Raw genomic sequence first — 25,661 nt, forward strand, 5'->3', positions numbered from 1 at the left:
GTCGCCGCGCTGATTGGTCGGCGGCGGAGCGCTGACGGCTTCCGGCGTGCGCGCGCGGCGGGCGGCAGGGCGGGCGCGCGGGCGGGGGGGGCCCGGCGGCGGCGGTTGGGGCGGCGGCGGCAGCGGCCGGGTCTGTGTCGGTGCGGGGCGGCGGTGACGCGCAGGGATGGACACGTTGGGCAGGAAGGTGGTGGTGTGCGACAACGGCACCGGGGTGAGTCGCTCCGGCCCCGGGACCCGCCCTGCCGCCGGGGCGGGGGTGGGGGGGGAAGGGGAAGCAGGGCGAGTCCCCCCCCGACCCGGCCCGGCTTCCTGCCGGCACGCCCGCGGGCCGCGCCCGCTCGGCCTGCCGCCGCCGCTACCGGGCCCGGCCGCCTTCCCCCCCTCCCCGCGCCAAGGCGCTGCCCGGGGCCGGCGAGGGCCGCGCCGCCCTCCGCCAGCCCCGGCCCGCGGGCAGCCGCCGCAGCACGGGAGGTCGGTGCGGGCCCGCGGAATGAATGGGCGGGGGGGAGCTCGGCGCGGAAAAACGCCAATCCCGGCGGTTTGCCGGTTGTTCGCTTATTTCTAAACCGGCTGAGCAGAATCTACCGTCGGGGGTCTGCGGTGCTGTCTCTGGTGCGCGGATATTGTGCCGGGCCCCCCTCTGCCCCCGGCATTTTGCTGTTTTACCGTGAATATCGTATTTCTCTACTGCCAGGCTCTCCATAGCAACGGGCACTTAACCAAAAATACCGTTTTCTTAAAATTCTGAATGAGCGCATTATACATTGAGCCACCAGGGATGTGTCCTCTCTATGCCGGATTATTAGTTTTGGGGAAATGTTGGTGGGGTTTTGTTTTTTTTTTTGTTTTTTTTTTTTCCCTTGCAGCTACTGGTCAAAATGGAGCGTCAGCTTTTCATTAATACCTTCCTGATCTGCAGCATACTCAAACTTGGCATTTTTTTAATCAAGGGAGCTCCAAAGGTTTTCTTCCCGTCCTTTCACCTTTTCTACCCACTAGAAATTCACCCCTTTGTCAGTGGCACGCAGGCTTTGAGGCGCCTCGGCAGGAAGTGACAAAGATACCATTTTAAAGCAAACCGATAAGATGCTATAGGTGGATATTTCCCCTTGGTAATTTTGTTTAGAAATCTAGGGTTCCCCCCAGTAAAGAAATATTATGTGGAGAGTTAACACAGCTGACAGCATGTAAAGATCTCTTGAATGGCAAAAAAAAAAAAAGGAAGTGATTTTTTTTTTTTTAATATATAAACACTTGGAATAAAGAAGAATTCTTTTTTTTAAAGCCCAAGAGGGAATAGTTGAGACAAAGGATGTTATTGTTAGAGATTCAGCATCCTGAATTAGAGGGTTTTCCAATTAGCATCTGAAATAATTGGAACGGTTCAGGAAGAAGAACATCATATTTGACAGTTCTGGTGTTTGACAGTTCTGATGTCTTCTTGGTTTTCCTCCTATAGCAAAAATTATCTTTAATAGGGCTGGGGTCCAGAGCCTTTGGGCACTTTTTACGCTATCATTTAGAAAAAGGAAGGAAAAAAAGAAGGCATTTACCATTTTCTTCTTACAAAGGGACGTGAAAGCTTTTTTGTTGGTTTTGTTGTTTTTTTTTTCATTGTTTAATACTCATATTGTCAGGCCCATAACCAAAAAAAAAATTTAAAGCTTCATCCTTTAGTGTGGTCCTTTACGCAACAATAAATCATTGAGTTTGCTGTATCGGTGGTGACAGGAGTGCTGTGCTTTGGTCGGTCTCGGTAAGGTGTGAGGCATGGGGTAGAAGCCATTATTTTTACCTAATTTCCCAGTGTTTGCAACACAGATTTTGTACAGTGTAACATATCTGTGTCTGCTTTTAAATCGAGAGACATCTTGGAATGATACATTTTTTTCCTCTGTGAGTTGTACCAGCAGGATATAAATAACTCCAACAGTGGAAGGTGCCTTTATAGTGGCGTGGCGGTGCCGAGAGGAGGGGCCTGTGTCACTTCAGCTTGTGTTGCTTTGGGTTGTGTTCGGCCTCTGAGCAGAACAACGTGTGTAGAAGTACCCTGGCCACAGAGTTCATTGTGTGGGAAAGCAAAGTATCAAGAATAATGGTTAAATCAGTAAACTCAAAATATTTAGATTGAATTGGGATAATTGAACTAAAATTGGGATAATGAAACTTGAAGAAAGTTCCATGGAGTAAATCTTTCAAGCCTCAACTGCGTGTTGAGATTATCAAATAGTCCTATATTGTCAAACCACTATTTTTATAATAATATTTTTCTGTATGACAAAGAAGAGCTGCTTTATGTCAGAATGATTTCTGTTACACTGTGATATGTCATACTTAAAACCACGATTGAAATTAAATCTCTTGCCAGGTGCCAGAAATATTACATAAAAATGGAGAATATCTTTAGAAAAATCAGATGTGATTTTAACTTTAGGCTTGTCTTTGAAATTTACTGTTCTTGTTATGCTGCAATAGGACTTCTGATGTATCTGGCTGCAACCAATCTTTGAGGAAGAGGTGACTAGAAGGAAGTTCTTGCAACATGTAGTGTAGCAGAGAGGCAGGCAATGGCATCTTAAAGGTCTAAAGCATTAGAGATGGATGTTCTTATTAGTATAGGACAAATGATAAGTTACTTAGTGGCCTGTAAAATTGCTCTAATTGTGTTTAGGGTTTTTGTTTGAGAGTTGCATCAATGGAAAGAATCAAGCACAGAGACCTGATAAGAATATTAGTATTCATCTTAAAACCTGTCACGTGACCTGTTGTGAGCTTCCTCATTCTTTTCGTTTGAAAGAATACTTATACATACAAGTTCTTACTGTTTGATGACTCAGTAGGAAGTGAAAGAGTCGGTATAAACCACAGTGAAATGGAGAAGAAACTATATATGGTAAAATTTCTTACATACGTGGTCTTGCACACAGGCAAGCTAAGTAGCTATTCTTAAAACATTCTGAATGTATAGCAAATGCATGCAAAGATGAATGATGATGAACTCGGCTGCTTTACAGAGATGCGTAAATTCATTGAGTGTTAGTGTTACTGTTCAAGATACAGTGTATACTAAGCATTGTACTGAAATTTTTTTATAATTGTTCCAAGGGGTGTACACAATAAGGGACGGAGGAGAAACAAGTGCGCTATACTTCTATTAGAAGGTTTCAAATTGAGAGTGGAAAGAACAGTGAGTATTTAATGTCTGGCACTGGAAGAGAGAAGCTGATTATATTCCAAACTACTGCAGTTAATAACATTTAATTGAAGATTTTGAAGGATCTTCTGTGAGGAAGGGAGAAGTATCTTACGTTTCCTGTATCCCTTCAAAAATCTAAAACTGTTCAAGATCTATTATATGGATATATTTGTGTTTCCTAGGTGCATTTCCTGTTGGTAGTGTTACCGAGTCTGGTTCTTCAGCCATAATTTTCAATGTTATGTCATCACAAACCTACCGAACCACTGAATATTCAATATCATGTCAGGGAGAATGCTCGTTGATGGGGAAGCTGATGTACAAGGCTGACTTGTTCTCATCTTCACCAAATTTTCATGTAGCCTGGGGGGGTAAATTTCAAATTTGAAGGGGAAGAGACAGAGTTAAAATTTTGCCCCATCTATCTTCTGTTGAGTTTATCAGACTGTAAAAATGTCATTTTTAAGGCTCTCTGTTCTGGCCTGAAAGAGGTTGGGAACAGACCGTGAACGTCCAAGCTTAATCTTGCTCATTGTAGTTCACATAGATTAAATCTGGTTTTGATTGTGTTTTAGGCTGGTTGAAGAAATGACAGTCTGCTTTTAAAATCGAGGATTTATTAATTGCCAACATTGTTAACTACACGGGAAGGTGTGGCAAGGCTTTAACGTGGAAAGGAGCTGGAAGTTACTATTACAGTTCAAATAGTATTTTTGTAGGTTGGCATTTTCTAGGTCAGCGTAGTTGTATGTGATTTCAAGAGGTATTTTTAAGGTTGGCTAAGAAACACTTACTGATTTTGTGCAGTAGTTGTTTCAGTCGCGTGTCTCAGTGGTTGCTATATAAATCTCGGGGTTTATTTGCCCAGTTGGCAGAATTTAAAAGTGTGGGTAGTGGAGCTTCTTGAGGGATGTTCCAGTAGCTTCAGTTGTAAAAATTCATTGAGATGTTACTGGTCCTGTTAGTTCTTTTGACCAATGTGGTTGGTGATGACTGGTAGGGAAGTTGCTTCATGCTGGGGAAGGAAAAGGAGGAAAAGCTGTAAGCAAATATATGGGTGTAAAGGTGCGTGGGCTACCTGGAGGTACTTATGGTTGTACTCGGGACAATTTATGAAACCCGAAGCTGCAGGGTGGGATTGTATGGCCTGTTTTATAGAACTTCCTTCTAGCTTGACCAGGTCCAGGTCCTGCACAATGAAATTTATAACAAACATACCTAAATACTGTAATTGCAACAAAAATTGTGTGATTGCCCTGAATGCTGTGATTTGCTAACTCTGAAAGAGAGCTTTTTTTTTTTTTTTTTTAATTTGGACACCATTATTTGGACTCAGCTCGGTCCTTCAAAATGTCTCATGTTTCCTCTGGTATAAAACTTCTGGTAAAGTCTTCTGGTGTATTCAGGTAGAGTGATCCAAAAATGCTTGTGGCTACTCTTTGCTTTCTCATAGCAGCATTGCATTCTTGAATACACAGATAAGATCTATGTAACTCCTAGGTACTTCTGGCCTTAATATAAGCAAAAGAGTTGATAAGTACTTGCCTTTTCAAAGAACATGGATTGAAGTAGAATGAGCAAAATGAGTTGTATACACAGTGTCATTCCTCAGGTATTCCAAACAGCTCTGCCTTCGGAGACAGCAAGCACTGAATGGGTGAAAGAAATTAGGGTCACAAAAAGCAAAAAAATTTCCCTTCTCCCCTGTATTAGCCCAACTTTAATTAAAATATCTCTTGGCTCTTTCTGTAACTGGCTTTATAAATTTCTTTCCAAAACAGGTGCCCTTTTTACTGCAGTAAGGCGAATAATTTAAAGCAACAGAAGGGACTTTTCATGTTACTGTTAGTGTAATGGCAGAATTCCCCTCAGCTGCAATTAGCTGTACTCTTTGCTGTGGTAATTGTTTCAGTGGCAGTCTTCAGACCTCACTTCAGAAAACTCGGTGAACTTTTTGGAAATTCTAGCAGATGGCTTTTAATACAACCTGAAAATGGATAATTAAGCTTTGGGACAGGGTCCCAAGGAGGTTGTGAATTGTCTGTCCTTGGAGGCTTCCAATACCCAACTGGTCAAAGCCCTAAGCAACCTGGTCTGAATTCAGGTTGACTCCTTTGAGCCCAATGTTGGATGAGAGCGCTCCTGAGGTCCTCTCTGACCTGAATGATCCTGTGATGCTGTGTTACTGCTGTTACACCTAGATGGTTGAGTAATTTTGCAGATGAAAATGCGTAATGTTTAGTTTGGGACTGCAGGATGTTGTTCTGGCATGTTGATGTAGCACAGTATGCTAAGTATGCATCAAAAAAAGAGAAGCCTGCTCTATGTGAACTGCGGGCAGAACATCAGAGTACGATATGTGAACATCAGAGTAGGATAGCTAAAGAGCGTAATTTGCTGATCCCCATGAGCTAAAATTGTAACTTCTTCCTGGCACATTTGAAGTTCTTGTTTTACAACTGAGCTTCCTCTAGTGACTGGGGTTTTTTTTGGGTTGTGGTTTTTTTTTTGTTGTTTTTTTTTAATGCTCAGTTAATCCTCACTGTTTTCTTGGTGGATATAGTATCTTCAGACCCAATGATATAAAGCTTCCCTTCGTACATGTTTGGGTAACAAACACTCTTTCAGAGTATCCTGTTTGGTGTGAACTACCATCAGCTGAGGTTTTGGTTGTGCTGTTGGTTTTACAAGTGCTTACTGCAAAGTCATATTTTTATCCTTAAAAGAAATCCTGAAAATTATGAAACTCTGAGAAATCCATCTGAATTGCATAGACTATCTGCTAGTTCACTGTTAAACACTTTTTATAACAGCATAACACCTGAATTCACAAGGTTTTGTTTTTTTCTGGTGTGTAATTTGTTATGCTACTGCGTGCTCTAATTGGAGAGGCAATTTAATTTGGTCTCATTGGGTACTCATTATAAGGTGATCCGTTACAAAATGATGGGTTTCAGGCTGCTAGAGCACTTTTTCATGGAGTGGCAGGAAATCTAAATTCAAACACTGGACTCTTTTACACCGCTCAATGTACTTAGTCGTTTTAATACTGTTTCTCAAAAATCTGATAGTCTGATTCAGAAAACATTCTGGAAAATACTTTAATTCAGTTTTACAGATCTACACATCATCTGAAATGTGTAAAATTGATTTGAAAGTATAAATCCAATTGGTTTTCAGTGGGACACATGCTCTTAAATTTGGGCTTTTAATTTTTTACCTCAAACCAGGTTTCTATTGGTAAACAAAAGTAATGCATATTCTAATAAAATTATTTATTCCTTTTCAGTTTGTGAAATGTGGTTATGCAGGCTCAAATTTTCCGGAGCACATTTTTCCAGCTTTGGTTGGAAGACCCATTATAAGATCAACTGCTAAAGTGGGAAACATTGAAATCAAGGTAAATTTTTTTCATTATTTTTCATTTCTGAGAGATAAAAATATTTAGGGCAGCTTTTGACTTACGTAATGTTTGGCAATGCCTTTTCCTTAATTCCCCTTTATGCTGTTTCAGTATCTCTTGATTCATTTCTGTATCGGGTTTTAGCCTGTCACAAACTACAAAGGTACTAAGAGGGTAATCTAAAGCACTGGAGGCCTTCATATAGTACAACTGAGGAGGCAGCAGGTAGGGCTCGAGTGGTTCTGGGCAAGAAGGGGCTTCAAATGCCAATATGTAAATGACGTCAAGATTAGATGGCAGAAATCAGACCGAAGTGGGTGACGTTTGTCACCGAGCTGTGCTGTGTGATTCTGAGACAATGCTGAAGAACTGCTGGAGCTTCCAGGTCTTTCTATACTGTTTGCTTTCTACTCACAGTTGATCATCTGTGATCTTGTATGAGATGTTTAACCTTGGTTGTGTTTGCATTTCATTGTTTCTATTGTTTTTGGTTTTTTTTCTTATCTATGTTGATAAACATAGGTACTCCACACCAGTTAGAGATGGAGAGGCTGTATTCGGGCTACTTTGTCTTGGGATGTTATTCCAAGCTTGGAATGGGGGGGACCACTGTTTGAGAATCTTTTTCTGAAGTCTGGGGAGGTTTATTTTGTAATTACAGAGTAATGCTTCAGATATTAATAGTTGCTTCAGCAATACAGGCTTCAGTAAATGTCTTGGCCCTGCTGCGGTTACATCCTCCCTTCTTGCTTCTAGCCACTCATTTTCACCTTGTGCTGGTCATACTGCTTGTGCAGTCATGTGGTGAGCCACTTCAGTGAGCTGATCCAGCTGAAAAAGAGTGATTTCTTTGTCAGGTAAAATTTTGACTGCCTTACCAGACAATTGTGCAAGCTCCAGTTTGAGAGCAAGGCAGAAGCAGGAACTTGAGGGAGAAGCAGGAGGCGACGCAGAACTGTAGAAGCCCTCACTTAGGCCAGTGAGGGTCAAGTAGAACCACACATGTACAGGCTTTCAATTTTGCTTTCCTTGTTGCTTCTGAGCAGCAGCTTAGTAAAAGGAAAAAAAAAATCTGCCCAGTCTTGTTCCTTATTTTCAGAACCCTATGGGCAACAAAAAGAACTTCAGTTACCTGATTTCTCCTGCTGCCTGTAAAAAGTTAGTAGTATCAGCAGAAGGCCATACTGGGAAGTCAAGAGGATGAAAGACATCAGACCTTTCCAAAATACCCTTTTTTTTTTTAAAAAAAAAAAAAAATATTGCAATACTGCTTACCTTGTGGCAGCTAGGACAATTTGGTTGAAACGATAGTTGAAAGGGTGGAGATCTTTCCCTTTCACAGTAGATAGGAGTTTTTGAAGGAGAAGGAAAACATCTTCCTTTCTCTTGCAAGACTTGGGGAGAGGTGTTTCTTTGGATATCTACTTGAACTTAATGTGATAATTTCTTTAAGGAGGTCCTGGTTTTATCAAAGTTATGCAGTGATTTACAAATCTTAAGTCCAAGAAAAATTGTCTTGCATGAAATGTCATTGTTGAAGTCGTGTTTTCTTTCCAGCTGTTCTGATACAGCCTGTCCTGCCAGTTTTGGTATCCTCTGATTATCTGATAACTTAGTTTAATATCATTACGGATGACACTGTTGAATTGGAAAGATAGGAGGTAAAGTGGTTAATTGCTATGAGATCAGTGCGAAAGAACCAGTAAACTGTAATTTCGCGTGCGTTGCCCGTCTTCTGCTTGAGCATGCAGAAGACGGGCATGGGTGTATTTTAGAGAGTATAAACTGTGTCTGGATTCTTCCTAGAAGTTTTATAGCATTTGCCTATAATAGCTTGTCACTCTTTCTTAAGGAAACAGTGTATCAAGAGAAGAAATCCCTGCCACAGATACTTTGGCTATCCCAGTAGGATAATACAGTAGGAAGACTTGTTAAGTGTGAGTGCCATTTTTCTTTGTGAGATTCTTGCAGATTTCCTAAAAAAAAAATGTACTTTAGCAGATGAGTTTTATGCCAAAATTTAATCTAGCTATTCACTGCAAATTCCTACAGGATAAGTTTAAAATTGAGTAAAGAAAGCTGGCAGGAAGATTATCAGTTTAACTTTTCAAAACTATTCGGAAAAGCTGTCATTCCTGTGAAATTCAGAAACTCTGTGAAAAGAGTCTGGAAGCTGATCAAAACAGTGGTTATCATCCATCTATTGAGTTACCAATTTCAAGTTGCTTTGTCCATGTTTTCTTTCTGGATTCTCATTTCAGCCAGTAGCAGGGATGTAGCTTTTTCTCCTACTGAAGAATCCCCAGTTCAGGACATAAACACAAAAATTCAGTTATTACTGGGATTATTTTACTTAAAATTGCAATCTTAAAACTCTAAAACCAGAAGCATAGATGCTGCTCTTAGTTTCTATTTACTAATCTTTGAAGCAGGTTTGGGGGTTAATAACCTTCTTAGGAAGGCAGGACTGATGAGTAGCTTTGGTTAAAACAATTAGGATTTTAGGGCAGATCAGACCCAGTGACCTGCTGAGCCATAGTCCATGTCCTACAGTTCTGCTCAGTTTCTACCAAAGACAGCCTGGAGAAGGTCATTCTCTGGATTTGAAGCGAGAAAGAGGGCCACATGCTGACCAGCCTCTTTGGTACCGCCTGTCCAAAGGCAGCTGCCAGAAACGACATACTTTTCCTCTGAATCAATTTGCAGAATAAGTAGATTTGCCTTAATGGCACTGATAGTTATCCTATGGCTTTTGACAGTTTAGACGACTCAAAGTAAATTTAATCGAAGGAGGAAAAATCTTAATTGTGGAAATGGCTTTAGTATAATTTTGGACAATGTTTGTACACATACACTTAAAATTTCTCATAGTGTTTCCCGGCTGCTTTAATTATCTTATTTTCCTACCTCCGTAGCTTGCTATAGGGAAGGAGCTTTGAGACACTGTTCTTATTACTGCACTTCATGATTGCTTATTTCCATTCTGAGAGTAGATGCCATAATTTAAGTAAATATCTCTCATTTGATTCTTTTGGCGTATTTGTTCCATGCTATATGAACAGATTAGTCTGCTTATAGGTGAATACTTTTATGTTATAGTTTTCAGTTCTTGGGTTTATAAAGCGGAATATTTAAAACAAAATTTAAATTTAGCATTTGTCAGAGCTAGTTATAGTCAAATACCTTGTGCAGAGTCTTGTCTAGTTCATATAAATGCCTTGCCCAGGGTAAAACTCCAGTGTTGCAGAATATGTATGCACAAAATCCTATTTATGAGAAAGAGGCAGATATACTGATCTTGTTTGCAATGTGAGATGCATAAACATGACATGCCAGTGACATGTAGCAATAGCTTCCTTTAAAGAGACATTTTAATCTGAGATCCTGAGAATGTTAGCTTGGCCCTAACTAAACTAACTCAGATCATATCCCGCTGTACATGCATCTCTTTTCAGCCTATTTCTACTGTGTACTTAAAATAATTTGAGAATTTCATTTAGGCCTTTTCTGACTTTCTTGCTTCTACCTTCTTTCTTCACATTTCTTGACCTGTTGAAGTAGAATAACAAAAAGATGGTAAGTGAGGTGCCCCTGTGCTGCTTGTTTACCATTTTTGCTTGATGGGACCTAGTAGCTGTTATGTTATTTTTCATTGTTTTGTCTTGTCCTACATTCTACATTTGAATACATACTTATTTTGAACGTTGTTCATTGCTTTGGTTTACTAGCAACTAATTCATGAGAATATTTTATGTATTGCTTCTAAATGCTACATAAGCTCTAGTTTTGCAGGATGTAAGAATAACTCTTAAACATGAGCTCAGCATCTTTAACAGTAGATATTGCTATATTTAACATTACAACGAAGAGCTTGAAAAAACTTTCAGATTTTGGTTAGACAAATATTACTGAGTACCAAAGTGGTGGAAACATTGGATGTCATGATACTGGTTCCTCTCTGCAAATTCAGTTGTGCTGTCCTCCTTCCTCTTCACCTGCCAAGTGCGCGTGTTTGTTAGTGTGCTCTCGAGAACAATTGTTCTGCCCTTTAACTTGGTTTTAAAAGGACGTGAAAGTTTTGTACAACTTCTATGGCATATTTGAAGAGCAGCTTTTCCTGGGCTGCCCTGTTCGGTAGCATAGAGCCTCAAAACACAATGCACAAAAAAAGCTTCCGATTCTTCTAACTGGTGGAGTTTCTGTCGTCTTAAATTCTCAGGAGTAATGTGGCTGCGTGGTGGAGTTTTCATAGTACAGTTTCACTAGAGTACATTTGATCTAAAATGTTAGAGTCTTGTCTTCTGTACAGTTGAGATAACTGAAGTGTGACCTACTGTGCAAGGGAAAACAAATGAAACGCCTTGTCAGTGAGAGAGGGTGGAAAAGGAATGGTTTGGTTTAAACTATTTTCAATTAACTTCCTTTTTATATAGTCAACAGTAACTGTTTAGTTTACTTCTAAAAAAAGGCATCATAAACCGGATGCTGGATTTTTCATTGTGCATCTTTTTTCCCCCAGCATTGAATAGTAGATTGAGTAACCCTCGCTTCAAAGGTTTCTGTGCCACAGTAACTGCAAACTGCAGTGGCATATTTTTGTATGAAGCAGCTGGGTTTTTTTGCAATTAAATTAATATATTAGTATGGAAACAGTGCTATTGGTACCTAGAAATATGTTCTTATAGGCTAAATATGAGCAAGTCACTTAAGGCTTCTTTTGAAAAGTATGGGATATAATAGAGAGCAAAGATTAAGATTTTACTGTGCCTACTTCCTCTGGGAAATACGTGGGAAAGGAGAAGATATGATGTTACTAATTTGAATGTGCAGTGTTTGCATAACTAACTTTAATAAACAGATTGCTTAATCAGTGTGAAATGACTATACAAACTATGCATTAGTTGGTTGTATTTGTGTAAGAATGCATTACTGGGGTTTTTGGCTTGGGACTTTTGGCATGGGACAGGCAAGGGTATATTTTATATTTAGATGTGTCTCTTCACACCCTACTGACATAGGCAATATGTAAACCATTGTTTCTTTTAATGTCTGGTGTGGAACTCCTAATCTCTTATTTGCTTTTGCTACTGTTTGGTATGCTTATTCACCCCTCATTATTCCTTTTTTGGTATTGTGCACAGAAATTTGCAACATGCATGGAAAAATATTCTGCCAATCCCACCTACTACCCTTATGTCCTATTTTGCATCTCAGCCCTTAGAAATTAGTATTTGATAAAAGAATTTTTGAGGTGTCTGTGGAGAAACATCTGTACTTATAAAGGTCTTTGTAGTATCTAGCTGTAACAGGGTTTATTGGTTTGTCTAAGGTTAATTAATAGAGTTTATTTTGGAAAAGGTTTGGGATGGGTAACAGCCAAATTTAAATACTACACGAAATATATTCTACTTCTCTCCTAAGTACCTGAAAGTGATTCTAAAATGTGGGCATTGTTTAAAAACACAGTTGGACACAGGCTGGAGCAATTCACTGTCATTTTGAGGATTTTGGTGTTTAGAAAACTTTGCAAGCACTGACATGTTTCTGTATTAAAATTTTACAGGATCTCATGGTTGGTGATGAAGCAAGTGAATTACGCTCAATGCTGGAAGTGAATTATCCAATGGAGAATGGCATAGTTCGGAACTGGGATGATATGAAGCACCTCTGGGATTACACATTTGGACCAGAAAAACTTAATATTGACACAAAAAATTGTAAAATACTACTCACAGAACCTCCCATGAATCCAACTAAAAACAGGGAGAAGATCGTGGAGGTATGTCGAGTAGAAACTGATATATACTGTCATTGAAGCATCACTTAGAGAGTTTAACTTCTTGGAACACCTGGTAACTGTCTGAGGCAAAGCAGTTCTCCTGTTTTCTAACCAGAACTCATCCTCAGCCATAGTCATGAAGGCCACTGTCATTAAATTCAAACAAGCTGATCTCATTCAAAAGCTATAAGCAGGCTTCTTGTCTCAAGCCATATCACCATTAAAACACAGAATTGGAAATATATGTTTATCTTCATGTATCCAAGATATATTGATTACTAGCTATTGGATGAATGTTAATTACTTTAAATGACTTGGACTTCTGTAAGCCAGTAATGCTTCAGAGGAGATTGAGGCTTGAGCAAGATGATGCTTACCAGATGGAGCTGTGTTGTTGGAGGTAGTTGAGACAAAGGTGTGATGACAACCAATTCACTAATCTTTGATTAATGCTAGGGATTATCAATGAAAGCCTTCTAAGAAGGAAAGCCTGGTTCTTGGATCCTCGATCTCAGAGTGGTGCCCTGGGTGACCTAAGCTCCATCTGAACCTTGTGTTAATGTAGATTGTCAGATATATATTGTTTAGCTGTAGTACCATGTGACAAATACTCGATTTTGAAGAGCAGTAGTGTTTGACGAGAACAAAAAGTTTAGTTTCCCGTTTTGCTTTTTTTCTCAAGCATCATAGGTATTTTTAATTAATGTAAGTATTCAGTGTAACAAACGTAATTTAAAAAATGTGGTGTTAGAGTAGCTGGTAGAGCAGGAAAAATGGATTCTAAGTCTGAAACCTTATCCATTTATCAGAACTTTGAATATGAAAGCTTGTGTATATATATTTTTTTTCCCAAATCTGTTGCTTAGTCTAATAAGAATTTACCTTTATCATTACCTGCTGACCTTTCCTTTAAAATCCTTTTGTTGTCACAGTTACAGTAGTGCTTTCTGCAATGTGGCAGTGAATATATTTGCGCTAATCTTTTCTTTCAATGACTTGGGGGCAAGTGAAGTATAGCAAAATTGGAAAAACTAAAGTGAAAAAAATCAAACTGTACAAGCTAAATTCAGCATTTCTTAGCAATTGTGGACATTAGGGACCTATTACCTAAGTATTATGTAATGCAACATTAGTAATACCGTCTATTGTGTATCAGTCAGCTGTGGTGTGATAGACATAGCAGATTATTCTGGGTGGCCTCCATGTAGCAGGAGTGGATGAATTTCCTGTTCAGGCTTCTTTGCTTTTCAGCTGTCTACAATAGTGTTCTTGTTTCTGTTTTCCGGTTAAACACAAAAGGCTGGGGTTTAGTTATTCTGGGACTGAGTAATTTTATACCATAAGTTGAAGAGTTTGGTATGGTTTCTGAAGTCTGATAAAATATTTGTATTGCCTCATTTGCTTTTTTAAACCACTGTAGAGATTGTAGATACTTAATCATGATCCAGAGGATTAGGGAGAACTAGAATCCATTTTTGTAAATTTAAATTTGAGTTAAACAGAAGTTCATTGTTTCTATTAATATTTTTAATGGATCACAGTGTTAGGAAGACTAGCAATATTTAGTTTTTAACTGCCACATATTTATACTCCTCTCTTCCATTTTTGACACGGACTCCTCCTTTTCAGCGAGGCCAGCCCAGTATGAAGCAGAGGACTGAATTAAGATTTTTCCTAAAGCCTGCAGTAAGCACAATAACGTCTCTGCATTTTGTGATACAGTGCAGTAGCATTTTAAAAGAATAGCTTAGTCATCTGGACCATATCAAGATGATAGATAATTATATACGCTGTACTTCATTTTACTTCCAGTAATTCTCCTTCCTCACCCCATCGCTCCATCAAACTCAGCTACATAGTAACAGCAGCGAGTGTTCACATGACAGCTATATTGTAAAATATATGTTTTAAAAGTGCTGTTTCTTTGGTAGCATGAAAGACACTGGTTGCTTCTCAGCTTGACTGACTGTTTGCTGTTTGTTTGTCTCTAGTTATCTGCTGCATTCTCATTCTGTAATACCCTCAGGAGCAGCCAAGACTGTAATAGCATATCATGTAGGTGTAGAGATACTCTAGTGCAGTCACTTCTAATCCCAAACTAGTTTTCTTTATCTTTTTTCCCAATTTTTAGTTCTTCCTTTCTATGCCAAATTAGAACATCACTTTGTAGATAATCCAAAAGCTGCTGTCACGAGAAGAAGAATCTTTTCAGGAGAACATCCTGCTCAGTGTTTATGTCTTAAGATTTGTTAACTTATACATTAACAAATATATGTCCCGTGTCAAGGCATTTTTCATGTCAAATAGGACAGACCTAGATGTCTTGGAAGAAAGAATAACAACCCCCCAAAGGCCTGCATATAGGTTATAAAAGGGTTTTGCAGTGCTTCTAGGGTTTAGTACAACATGTGAAGGCAGTAACTAATGCTGTTTGAATATTCATTTTGCTGTATGAAGATGATAATTTAGATTTTTCTTAAATTAGTTTTTCATTTTGAAAGCACTCAGGTTGTTTGAAGGACTCATCCATTGGAATAGTGCTGATTTTAGACAACGACTACTCAAATGGGATCTCTTTTTGAGTTGCTGCCCTTTCAACTGTTCCTTTTCTGGCAGACACTTCTGCTTCTTGTTTCTGAAGGTATTGCGTATATGTGCTAAATTGTGGCCATTACGGAAGTTGCTAGCCAGCCTTGTAACGTCTTGCTCCTTCTTAGCCCGTGCACCTGACTACTGTATTAAATTTCCTTTTATATTACCCAGTTCATATGGGGGGTTTATAAAAACCCGAAGTGTGATGTTCTCATGGCAGGGTGCTTTGCAGCTCACCCCCTATGTGTTCCTTTCTTCTTGACTTCTGCTATACTGCGTGCTCACAGCAAATGTCCCGAGAAAGGCGGCATCAGTCTCCCCAGGGGTTTTGCGGTGTGCTCAATACAGCTATGAAATAATTAACTTGACTTTGCAAGGATCAGGTTTTTTGATATGGGCCAGCCGTTTAAAATCACGCTATTGTAACAGAGGAGGTTCTTTAAATAGTTTAGAATTCTAAAATTGCCAGGCATCAGCTTCTTTTCTTTAAAAATATTTAGATATCTTTTACTTGAGCTGTGGGAGTACTTAGGATTTAATCAGTTTCTAATCCTAGAAGTTGCAGAAGTGCTCAGGAAGCTGCAGAATAGCAAAAGCAAAACTTCTGTATATGCTGGAATAATCAGAGTTCATCCGTTTTTCCTGGTAAAGCATTTTGAGGGGAAAACTGCTGTACAGTATGATTTGTTTACTTGGCCTTTTTTTGTGTTTATAAAGAAGGCAAGATCCTATAAACTCTGCATCCTTTAATCTTAGACTCTTTCTTCACTGAAACTAGTTTAGTGGTTAGGGGAACCTAGTCTACAAGACAGGCAGTTACTTTTCATGTTTCAGTAGGCGTTCTGCAAATCTGTGGTTTTCTGTATGTAGTAACAGAGTTAGCCCTACCTGTACTATTTCAGTTGTAGTGGATTTTGCACTAATTCTAGAAGTCTGTTGTGCTTTAAAGAAGGGAAGAAGGCGGCCCAGATGCAGAGAACAACCTGTGACGCTGGGCTTATTCTAGACCCATATGCGTAGGAGTCTGTTTGGTCTTTACTTGCCATAGTCTGCAGTTGTACAAAGTCTGTAGGGCTTGATATAAAGAATAAAAAACCCCCTGAACTTCATTAGATTTAGAGCATACACCTTTAACAAACATTTCATTCCCAAGTCACACTTCAGTAATGAAGTACTTGGCTGGTCTACAAGTACTGCCTCCCACTCATTAAGCACTTTGGAAAACGGCTTAGTAAAGCTGCAGAAATTGGTGTGTGGGTTTCTTTTAAGTATTCACTTTCATTGCTAAACGGATGTGGAATATTTCATATGGCTCGTCTTGTGTGAACAGGTAAGCTATAGAACTGAATGTACTACTTACTGCCATAAAGCAAGTATGTTTCTAATGTTTGTGTAGAATCTGTGTGATGAAATTTCTTGGAAAGTGTTTTTGATTAGCAAAAATACAGAATTCTAGAAATACAGTTTTCAAACATCTATGAAATTTCTTTTAAGTATTTGGCCTGTTTTGGACTTTAACTTTTGCCTTCATCTTACAGGTTATGTTTGAGACATACCAGTTTTCTGGGGTGTATGTAGCCATTCAGGCTGTTCTTACTTTGTATGCTCAAGGTAGGCAAAGATAACTTAAAATCTGTTTAGTTTATAAATGTGTTGCTGAGCCAAAGTACTAATATGGTATTAACGGGTCTTGGGCTTAATTTAACGCTGTTGTAAGTAAGCTCAGCTCTGACTTACGGGCTTGCTTTTTGTTTTGAGGAACTATTAATAGGTACCACTGTTGGTGTTATTTTCATGAACCAACTGTGGAGACATGCTTGTAAACACAAAAACCTGGTTTATCAAAACTGTCATTGTTTCAGGGTGTAGTCATTTAGCCTTTGGCATCAAGTCTTAATGATGTGCTTTTGATTTTCTGGTAAGGGAAGAATTTATTACCATAAGTGAATTTCAGGAAGATGGCTAGGTGACTTTTGCACTATTTTCCGTTCAAAAAAAATGTTGATTCTTTTGCTGTAGCTAAACTAGAATAAATGATGCTTGGCCTGAGGAGAAAATTACAGATTCACAGAATTCGATAGAAATTCTACCATTGGCTGCAACCCATCTAGGATTTTAAGAAGTTACTCAAGCACATCAGTTCTAATAACATTACCCCTTATATCTGTTTAATAGTGGCTTGGTGTATTTAGCCGTCACTTAGCAGCACATAAATATCCTTGTCCATTAACATGTCACCATAGTTTCTATGTCCAAGAGCAAAAGTGATGAGATACTGGAAGAGTGGTTCTGTTAGGCAAGTCATTAAAACTAGTTGAACTAAAACCACTTTTGCAGACCTAGGTATTAATTTTATTTGCTGCAATCTGTGCTATTGCTTTTTTTTTTCCCCCCTCCTTGTTTTTTCTTTGGTTTGATTCCTTATAAGTATTTAACTGACTAACATAGAGAGTTTTAAATTCTGCTGTAATTGTACATGTATTTTACTGTGTAGTGCTCAATTATTTTGTGAATAACAAAATGTGAAACAACTTAGAGCAGTCCACAGCGTTTCTACATACTATCATCTAAAACTTTCCAAGATACAAAAACGAAGTGGCACGTAAATAGAACATTTGCTTTTGAAAATAAAAAAAAGCCTTTTAAAACATCCTACTTATTTATATTACATTAAAGATTAAAGTAGTGGCTAAAACTAAATTCAGAGACATGCCTCATTTCAGTGCACCACATTTTGTTGCTGCTGTTAAAACTCTCTTAAGACTAATTGTTGCTTTTACCTGGAATTCTGTGTGCTCATGTGCCTTCTAAAGGCAAAGGGGTTTATATATCAAAACCTAGTTCTAATTAGGAAATTCTTTAGCAATTCCTCACAACAGTCTTTTGGAGTTAGGTGTAGTCCCTTGTGACTATTTCCTTCCTTACTGTGTGTGTCCGATTGCAAGACTTGTGTTTGCATAGCGGTTATTCCAGTTCACTAATAAATCTGAAGATCTGATCACACAGCTGAACCAAGGTGTGTTATTTCGTTCATTCGAAGCAAATAACCAATTTGTTTGCCTTCTGTTTACAAAGCCCGAGCAAATTACAGTAGCCAAACCAATGCGCTTTGCCATTACATATTAAACGTTCCTTCGTTATTTTAAGGTGTTCCCTTAAGATATATTTTCTTGTTTTAGGTAGCTTGTGAGAAACTATAAAACTGTTTTCTAATCAACTTTCACCATTAATTCTGCTTATTTATTTTGTTAGTGAAGTATAGAAACTTCTGTTTCTATATGCTTATGATATCTCAGTTTTGTACACCTTAGAATTTAATGGTTTTATGGTAAACTTTTTTCACTGGAGTTAATTTCTTTAGCCTATGACAGTGGATCTGATTCAGCCTAACACTATTTCTGTGGGGAAGAAAATTAGATGTGTGCTGTATAGTCCAAATACTCTCTACCTTATGAAAGCATTGTTTTATTTTTTGAATACCAGTCAAAATCAGCAAGTCCTAATAATTGTAACAAGGTAAACTTGTGGCCTGAATATCTCTAGGTTTCTTCATATTTGAGAAATTAACGTAAGGTTGCACATATACAGCTGAATCTGAGGAGGAATTTGTGCCCCAACAAGCATTTAATGATCTTAGACATTCTCTTCAATTAGAGTGCAATTTAAGATGTCAAAACACCAGATAAAATTGTGAACGGTAGAGTTGTAAGCATCTAGGAGAAAGTAGAGATAATACTTTTAAAAAACGTATATGAAAGCATTTGTTACTATGATAACCTTAAGCTTAAAATCCAGCTGAATGGAAATAACTGAATTTTAAATTGTGACTACTTTTCCCAAAATGATGACTGGGAGAACAGAGGTTCTATTAAGATTACAATGAAAAATCCTATCTTAAACTCACTACCATTCTGCTCTATTTATGAAGGTGCTAATAAAAGTTGTACTTCCCTCCCCCATTCTTTTAGGTTTGTTGACTGGTGTTGTTGTGGACTCTGGAGATGGTGTAACTCATATTTGCCCAGTTTATGAAGGTTTCTCTCTCCCTCATCTCACCAGACGGTTAGATATCGCTGGGAGGGATATCACTAGGTACCTCATTAAGGTAAGCTGGAAAGAATTTTTAAGGTTGGGGCTGGTTTCTGTGGTACACTGGTTCAAGTTAAAATCCCTTGATAGCAAGAAACCACTATACATTTTCCTTTTATTATTCGTATGTTAATTATATAAAGAACTCCTGTATTCTCTGTATTGCTTCAGTCTATCCATATTATGTTTCCTCATCTAAATCACGTGTGATGTTATTGATATTACTCAGAGACTTCACTTTTTCTTAGTGGCAGTCTTGTAGGAAGGGATTTTATTCCATATTTGGGAAGGAGAAACTCAAAAGCTGGCTTTCTTGATACATAAAATGAAAACAAAATTGTATTCTATCAGTTCTACTCCTCTATTTTCAGAAAGACTTTTTCTTACAGTGTGGAAAATAGCGTAGTGATTCTTCCCTGATTATTAAATAAGACAGTATGTTTTATAGATGATTTGTTTGGTTGGTTTTTTTTAAATATAAGCAACATTCTGGATTGACAAATCTTATGATTAAACTGGAGTGTTCTGAAACGAAGTCCTAAATATAAGAATTATTTTGGTCATCTTTCACTTGTCTTTGTACCAGTTATACTGAAAGTTGTAATGATGAAGAAGATTTCCCACTTGGAGAAATATTGCCGCTATTTTACTTTTCTGGTAGTCGTGGATACACTGTGACAGATTTGACTTAATACTAAATTTGCAGTTAAAAAAGGGAGATGAACTTTTAAAGATACGTATTTGAATGTACCCACCTACTGATAAAGAGATCTGGACGGTTCCTCTCACTTACTGCTAACCTACTATGTTCCCTCTAGCTCCTCTTACTGCGAGGGTATGCTTTCAACCATTCTGCTGATTTTGAGACTGTTCGCATGATCAAGGAGAAGCTATGTTATGTGGGATACAACATCGAACAGGAGCAGAAACTGGCATTAGAGACCACAGTACTAGTTGAATCCTACACGGTGAGTGAGACAGCTTTTCTTATCCTAAACTTCATAGGTTTAAATTCAGGTAGCATTTAGCTTTGACTCCTTCTAAATTTTTCTTGGCAGTAGCTCACTTCCCAGACATAGGAGTCTGTAGAATCAAATTACTTGTTCTGGGAAAACTTTTAAAAGCTTTTTTTTTTTCCTTTTCAGATTTTCCATAAGACTTTGTACTAATTTTTGTCATTGTAGATCCTTGAAATTTGAATATTATAGTACAGGAACTTCTAGAGACAGCGGACTTACTCTAGCATGTCAGATCGTTTCAGCTTCGTCCATCTAGCAGTGACACCTATGACAAGAATGGTAAACTTGCTCTTAGTGGAAACTTCCTGTGATCACACACGGAAGAAAAGAACTTGCAGGAAAGCATTAGTCTTGCTGTAAGATCATCTTTTAAATCAATATTAGGAGCTGTATTGCAAGGAAATGTTTGGTACGTCAGTATCGATGTATCTGGTCCCTGATGTCTCTAAGTAAATTGCATAACGATTGAAGAATTTGTATCTTCTTTCAGTAGTACTGAATGACTTCTTACAGTGGTGACAATTATCAACAATTTCCTGTTTTAAAACATTAGGGAACAATGTAGGTCATTTCCTTTTGGTTTGATTAGTATCCAAGTGGCTAAAAGTAGTCTTCTAAATGGTGTTTTTTCTTCACTAGCTCCCAGATGGCAGGATTATCAAAGTTGGTGGAGAACGGTTTGAGGCACCAGAGGCTCTCTTCCAGCCTCACTTAATCAATGTAGAGGGGGTCGGTGTGGCTGAATTGCTGTTTAACACCATCCAGGCTGCTGACATTGATACCAGGTAAGAGCAGAACACTTAAAATCTTCTGTCAGGGTGCAGGGGTGACGTGAGAACTGCGTTCAAATAAAATAACATCTTTTGCTTTAGACGCTTTAGGTGCACTGCTGGGGTAGGGTGTGTACTGGGAGTGGGGCTCAGTCTGAGATCTTGGAGCTTAACAGGTTGTCTGGAAACGTGACTATTTTGGTATGAATGAGCAAGGATAAAATCTTGAAAGCACAATATTTTTTTACTGCTGCTTTCTGGGATGCCTGGAAGAGCATGAACAAGTCTGCCAAACTTGTGCAAAGTCTGACTTTGTGTGGTGACTGTTTTTTTAGATTTGTATTTACTCCCCTGTATGTGCAGGTACCTACTTGTACTACAGAGTGTACTATACACCACTAGAAAGACTATTTTTTTGGTCAGGTCTGAATTCTACAAGCACATTGTGCTGTCTGGAGGGTCCACCATGTACCCCGGGCTGCCTTCGCGACTGGAGCGGGAACTTAAACAGCTCTACCTGGAACGAGTTCTGAAAGGAGATGTGGAAAAACTCTCGGTAGGTACCGAGTCGCGGCTTTATTTGTGTGGGGCCGAGGTTTATCCTGAATCCCCACTAGAGGGAACCAAGTAGTCAGGAATGACAGAAGCTGCGGGTGGCCCTCCATGCAACTTGCAAAATTGCTGTCTCTCGGTTCTTCACACCCCTGCGTTTCGTATAGGTAGCTTGTGTCTATATACTTGCAATAAAGCCACCTTCTAGGCCGTGCTAATAGCCAAGTAATTCCTGAAGTCTTGGGTTAGTTTGAATATAAAATGGGCTGATAAATGCTAGGGCACAACTTGCAATGTAGGTTAAAAGAAGCTAATGAGTTTTTGTGCCTTAAAGTCATCATTGAGCAAAAATGATATTTTTTTTTTTAATTTGTGAAAGTTTTGGTTCATGCTATAAGTGAAATACTCAAAAGTAAGAGTTCTCACCTTCAAGTGAAATAAATTTCGCTTGTTCATTGGTTACTGTGATAAGCAGACAACAGCCACATACATGTTACAGAGGTAACACTGCATTGTAATGCTATCTGCTTTTCAAGGAGGAGATATTTACAGAGAAAATTCCTTTGAGTGGAGTTTCCAATGTTGAACTGAATTGAACTTCCCTGGTTCTTGATACAGTGTTCTCTAAAGGTCTTTTGCAGCTATATGGAATGACTCAATTGTACAGAATGTTTTAAGTCTAAGACAATATTTCACACATAGCTTTGACTGTACTCATTTTTGCTCTTGAAGTTAGAGCTTTAGCATCAAAGAATTTAAGGGACTATTAATTAGTTAAACTGGTCTAGATTGTGTAAATTTAAAATCTGTTCCATCTGCCCTTCTAAAACTTGGTATAATTCTAAAATATTTTGTAATTTGATGATCTGGTAACTTCGGATAATTTTAGCCATCGAAGCTTAGGAAGTATTTCACTCTTTACCATGTTCATGAAATGCAAAAATACGGTCTTTAATTTTGTATTCTGACTCCTGGGCTTTTTGTGGATACACTGAAAGTATAATTTCGGGGAAAGTGTCAATAGCTGTCTCTAATTTCCAGTGCAAAGTAGTTATTTTACTTTGGTTGCGCAAGCTGGAAGCTCACGCAGAGTGCCCTATGCTAGCATTTCAGTTTTTTGGTTGCATTTTTCTCACTAAACAGTTTCCATTTCATTGTTCTGGTGGAAAGCACAATTTTATTTCGAAAGGCTTTGTTTCAAGAATCCTAGTAACAGTTTCTTTTTCTTTTTCTTAGAAATTTAAGATCCGAATTGAAGATCCACCTCGTCGAAAGCACATGGTGTTTTTGGGCGGCGCGGTTCTAGCAGACATCATGAAAGACAAAGACAACTTCTGGATGACCCGACAAGAATACCAAGAAAAGGGAGTGCGTGTGCTGGAGAAGCTTGGTGTGACTGTTCGATAAATCCCAAAGCTTGTTCCCATCACATGTCTAAAGCTTTTTTTCCTTCATTGCCAATCTCTGAACTCACTCAGCTACATGCTATGGAAAGGCCTGTCTGTGGCCTTTTGACCCAAAGGTCAGGTTTTGTTCTGGTTTCTTGGGGTAGCTTTTGTTAAATGTTTCTTAATGTGGCTAAATTTGACTATTAAATTTTGACCACTTCCCTGCAAACAAAACAGAGCAAGAGCAGCCTGTCTACTTCATTGTTCCTTCCCAGTAGGCAATTGGGTAATTCTGGTAGGCTTTTTCTTCTGGGTTTATTGCTGTAGAACTGCTAACTTTTGTCTCTAGTTCACAAGGGGTTGTGTGCCTTTTTTAGCATAAGAAAACCTTTAAACAGGAGTTTTTGCTATTGGATCATTGTGGTGGTTATCTTTGCATCTTTTTGCCTCTCTCTACATTAAGATTATTTTTTTTCTTTCCTGCAATTAGGAATTTTGATTAAACATTGTTAGAAACTAGTTTAACTAGCTGGAATGGCTTTAACACACTGTTTCAATGTAATGTGGTTCCATACGCACTGCTGCCTAAACTGGCTTCTGGGGTGGTTTATCCGTAAAGGTGGTGGTGGGGCTTTCATACTGTATTTCTCTAAGTGGGCATGTACGCAGTTGCCACAAACGGAGAAACACCTGATATTCTGGCAAATGTCAATTTGTGGCCTTAGGTGTCTTTTTCTGGAGGGAGGAGACAGGTTTGAGCTGTGTTGCTTTTCTGTTAAGGGACAGCTGGGGGTCAGTCTGACCAAAAATGCCTCTTTTTATAGCTAAATTTTGGTACCGTGTTGTCTCAGCATAGGGAGCAAGAATGTTGAATTAGCTATTCTGTAATTGTTGAGAAACTTAGATATGCTGAGACAGGAGCCTCCAAACTTCTGAAGAGATTTAATACTTTCAGAAATGCTTGTGAAAACTGTAACTATAGATATTAAAACCCCCAAAACTAAGTTTTAAAAGTCTGATGTTTTAAGTGCTTGTATGTACATCTGAAGCACTTCCATTAAACTTTACAAATATATTAACCTAGTGCCAAGTAGTTACTGCAAATGAATATTTCAATGACCAGTGTTTATTGCAGCAAGCAGATATTTATAAACAACCACTGGCAGTAGGTTATAAAGAATGATCTATATTTGTTCCAGTTAAAAATAACATTGGAATATGAGGAGATGTTGGTTGGTAAATATCCACGATTCATTTTGTCCAGTCTTGATTTTTGATACTTAACATGGGATGGGGAAGGAAGTGAAAACCAGTGATGAAAATGCTGTTTCCAGAAAGTACATTAAAGCTGAGTTGTTCTGAAAAATAGAAGTTGTCACTAGTAATTATCAGCCACCTTCTCTGAGTATAGTTGCCTGTATTTTCTTCCTACTAGCAGACTGGTAACTATCTTTGCAATAAAATCTGCCTTACATAAAGCATAGCAAAAACTGCTTGCATACGAATGCCAGTTAGACTTTGTTCTACTTTGGTTTTCATGGAAATATTGTATCACTTCTTACTGGTTTTCCAAGCCTACCATAACATTTAAACATAAGGAAGTTAAGATCTGCTTTTGACTTCCAAACTTTGGAATGTACGAGATATGCTTTCATACACTTGCCATTTGTCTACATCTTAATAATTGACCCCAGGAACATGGAAATATTAAACTCCCTTGGATTCTTAAAATTTGCTTTCTTTCTAAATCGAGCAGACAGCTTCCTTTTGGCTGAGCGAGCCAAACAGGCAGAAACCATGTCTGCATTTCTTTAATAACAAGACAGTCGCTATAGTATTGCTAGTAATGACCATTTAATTATAGGTGGGTGGGGTTTTTTGCAGCTATATTTACTCTTAACTTGAACAATATGAATTTGCAGGCATGCCGGTCATGCCTCAGTGCATGCACTTAAGCAGTTACTAGATTTTTGGGAACATGAATGTAAGGGGTACTCTGAATTCCTGTAGTCTTCTGAACGTTTAATACACGAGATTTTAAAATGCTGTGGGCTTGCTTTAGAGCTATGGTTTCTCATGTGACTGTCTCTGGGCTTTTCGGACAGTGTTGAGAATCATGGAAATAAACCAAAGAATGACTTAAAAACTTTTTTTGAATGACAATCTGTCATGTGATTTTTCAAATCTAGACCTTGACCCTGCAACCCCTTTTCTAAACCATCTTCTCCCCTGTTCATTGGCTTCGGTATGTGCATGTTTGAGTAAAGGTTTTGGAATTTGGCCCTTTCACTAGAGAACTTCACAGCACCATGAGTAATAAGTGTCAGTTGATTGTGCAGAATCTTGGGTTTCCATGGAAACTGTGTATATATTTAAAAAAAAAAGGCAACTAGAATTTTAAATTACAGCTATCATGGATTCAGAAGAACGCATACGTAATCCAAATACTGAATGGGGTGTTCCAGTTGTGCTCAGTGTGGTTCTCCATGTGTGTGTTTGCACACACGAGAGTGTATGTGTGTGTTCTGTCAGCTGACAGCTTCAATATTGCTATGAAAGCAATCTGGTTTTAAAGTTGTTTTTTTTTTTTTCAAGACCAAACGACTTGAGTTGTATTTGCAATATGCTTCAGCTCCTATAAAATTAGAATAGAAGATGCCGCATCAGTTGTAAGTTTTTTGGGAACATCCTATTTTTAATGTTAAGCTGCTTCAAACCCCCCCCCCCCAGGGTTCTAGGATGTTAACCGGTGTAACACAAATGGCTTTTTATATAGTTCTGAATAATGTTAACACACAGCACTGGTTGAGACCATGAATGGAAATAAACATCTATTTAAATTGACAGGTCTTTTCAATACAAAAATAAAA

The 25,661-nt window shown here is 38.5% G+C and overlaps 1 protein-coding gene across 1 annotated transcript; it reads left to right on the forward strand.

Moving 5' to 3' along the window:
• The first annotated feature begins 79 nt into the window (after window positions 1-79).
• Window positions 80-25,661, forward strand: ACTR2 (actin related protein 2). Its single transcript, XM_075147641.1, has 9 exons — window positions 80-214; window positions 6,489-6,599; window positions 12,166-12,381; window positions 16,512-16,584; window positions 18,942-19,078; window positions 19,881-20,030; window positions 20,721-20,866; window positions 21,275-21,407; window positions 22,640-25,661. The coding sequence occupies exons 1-9, from the start codon at window positions 167-169 to the stop codon at window positions 22,808-22,810; spliced, it is 1,185 nt and encodes a 394-aa protein (XP_075003742.1). The 5' UTR covers window positions 80-166; the 3' UTR covers window positions 22,811-25,661.

Source organism: Calonectris borealis, chromosome 3, assembly GCF_964195595.1.
Source record: "Calonectris borealis chromosome 3, bCalBor7.hap1.2, whole genome shotgun sequence".
In the NCBI taxonomy this organism is placed as follows: Eukaryota; Metazoa; Chordata; class Aves; order Procellariiformes; family Procellariidae; genus Calonectris; species Calonectris borealis.

Excerpts from the sequence above, each read along its gene's own strand:
- ACTR2 (XM_075147641.1), top strand. The coding sequence starts at position 167 with ATGGACACGTTGGGCAGGAAGGTGGTGGTGTGCGACAACGGCACCGGG. Across the intron at positions 12,382-16,511 it reads ACAGGGAGAAGATCGTGGAG|GTTATGTTTGAGACATACCA; the intron begins GTATGTCGAGTA and ends TTCATCTTACAG. Across the intron at positions 20,867-21,274 it reads GCTGCTGACATTGATACCAG|GTCTGAATTCTACAAGCACA; the intron begins GTAAGAGCAGAA and ends TTTTTTGGTCAG.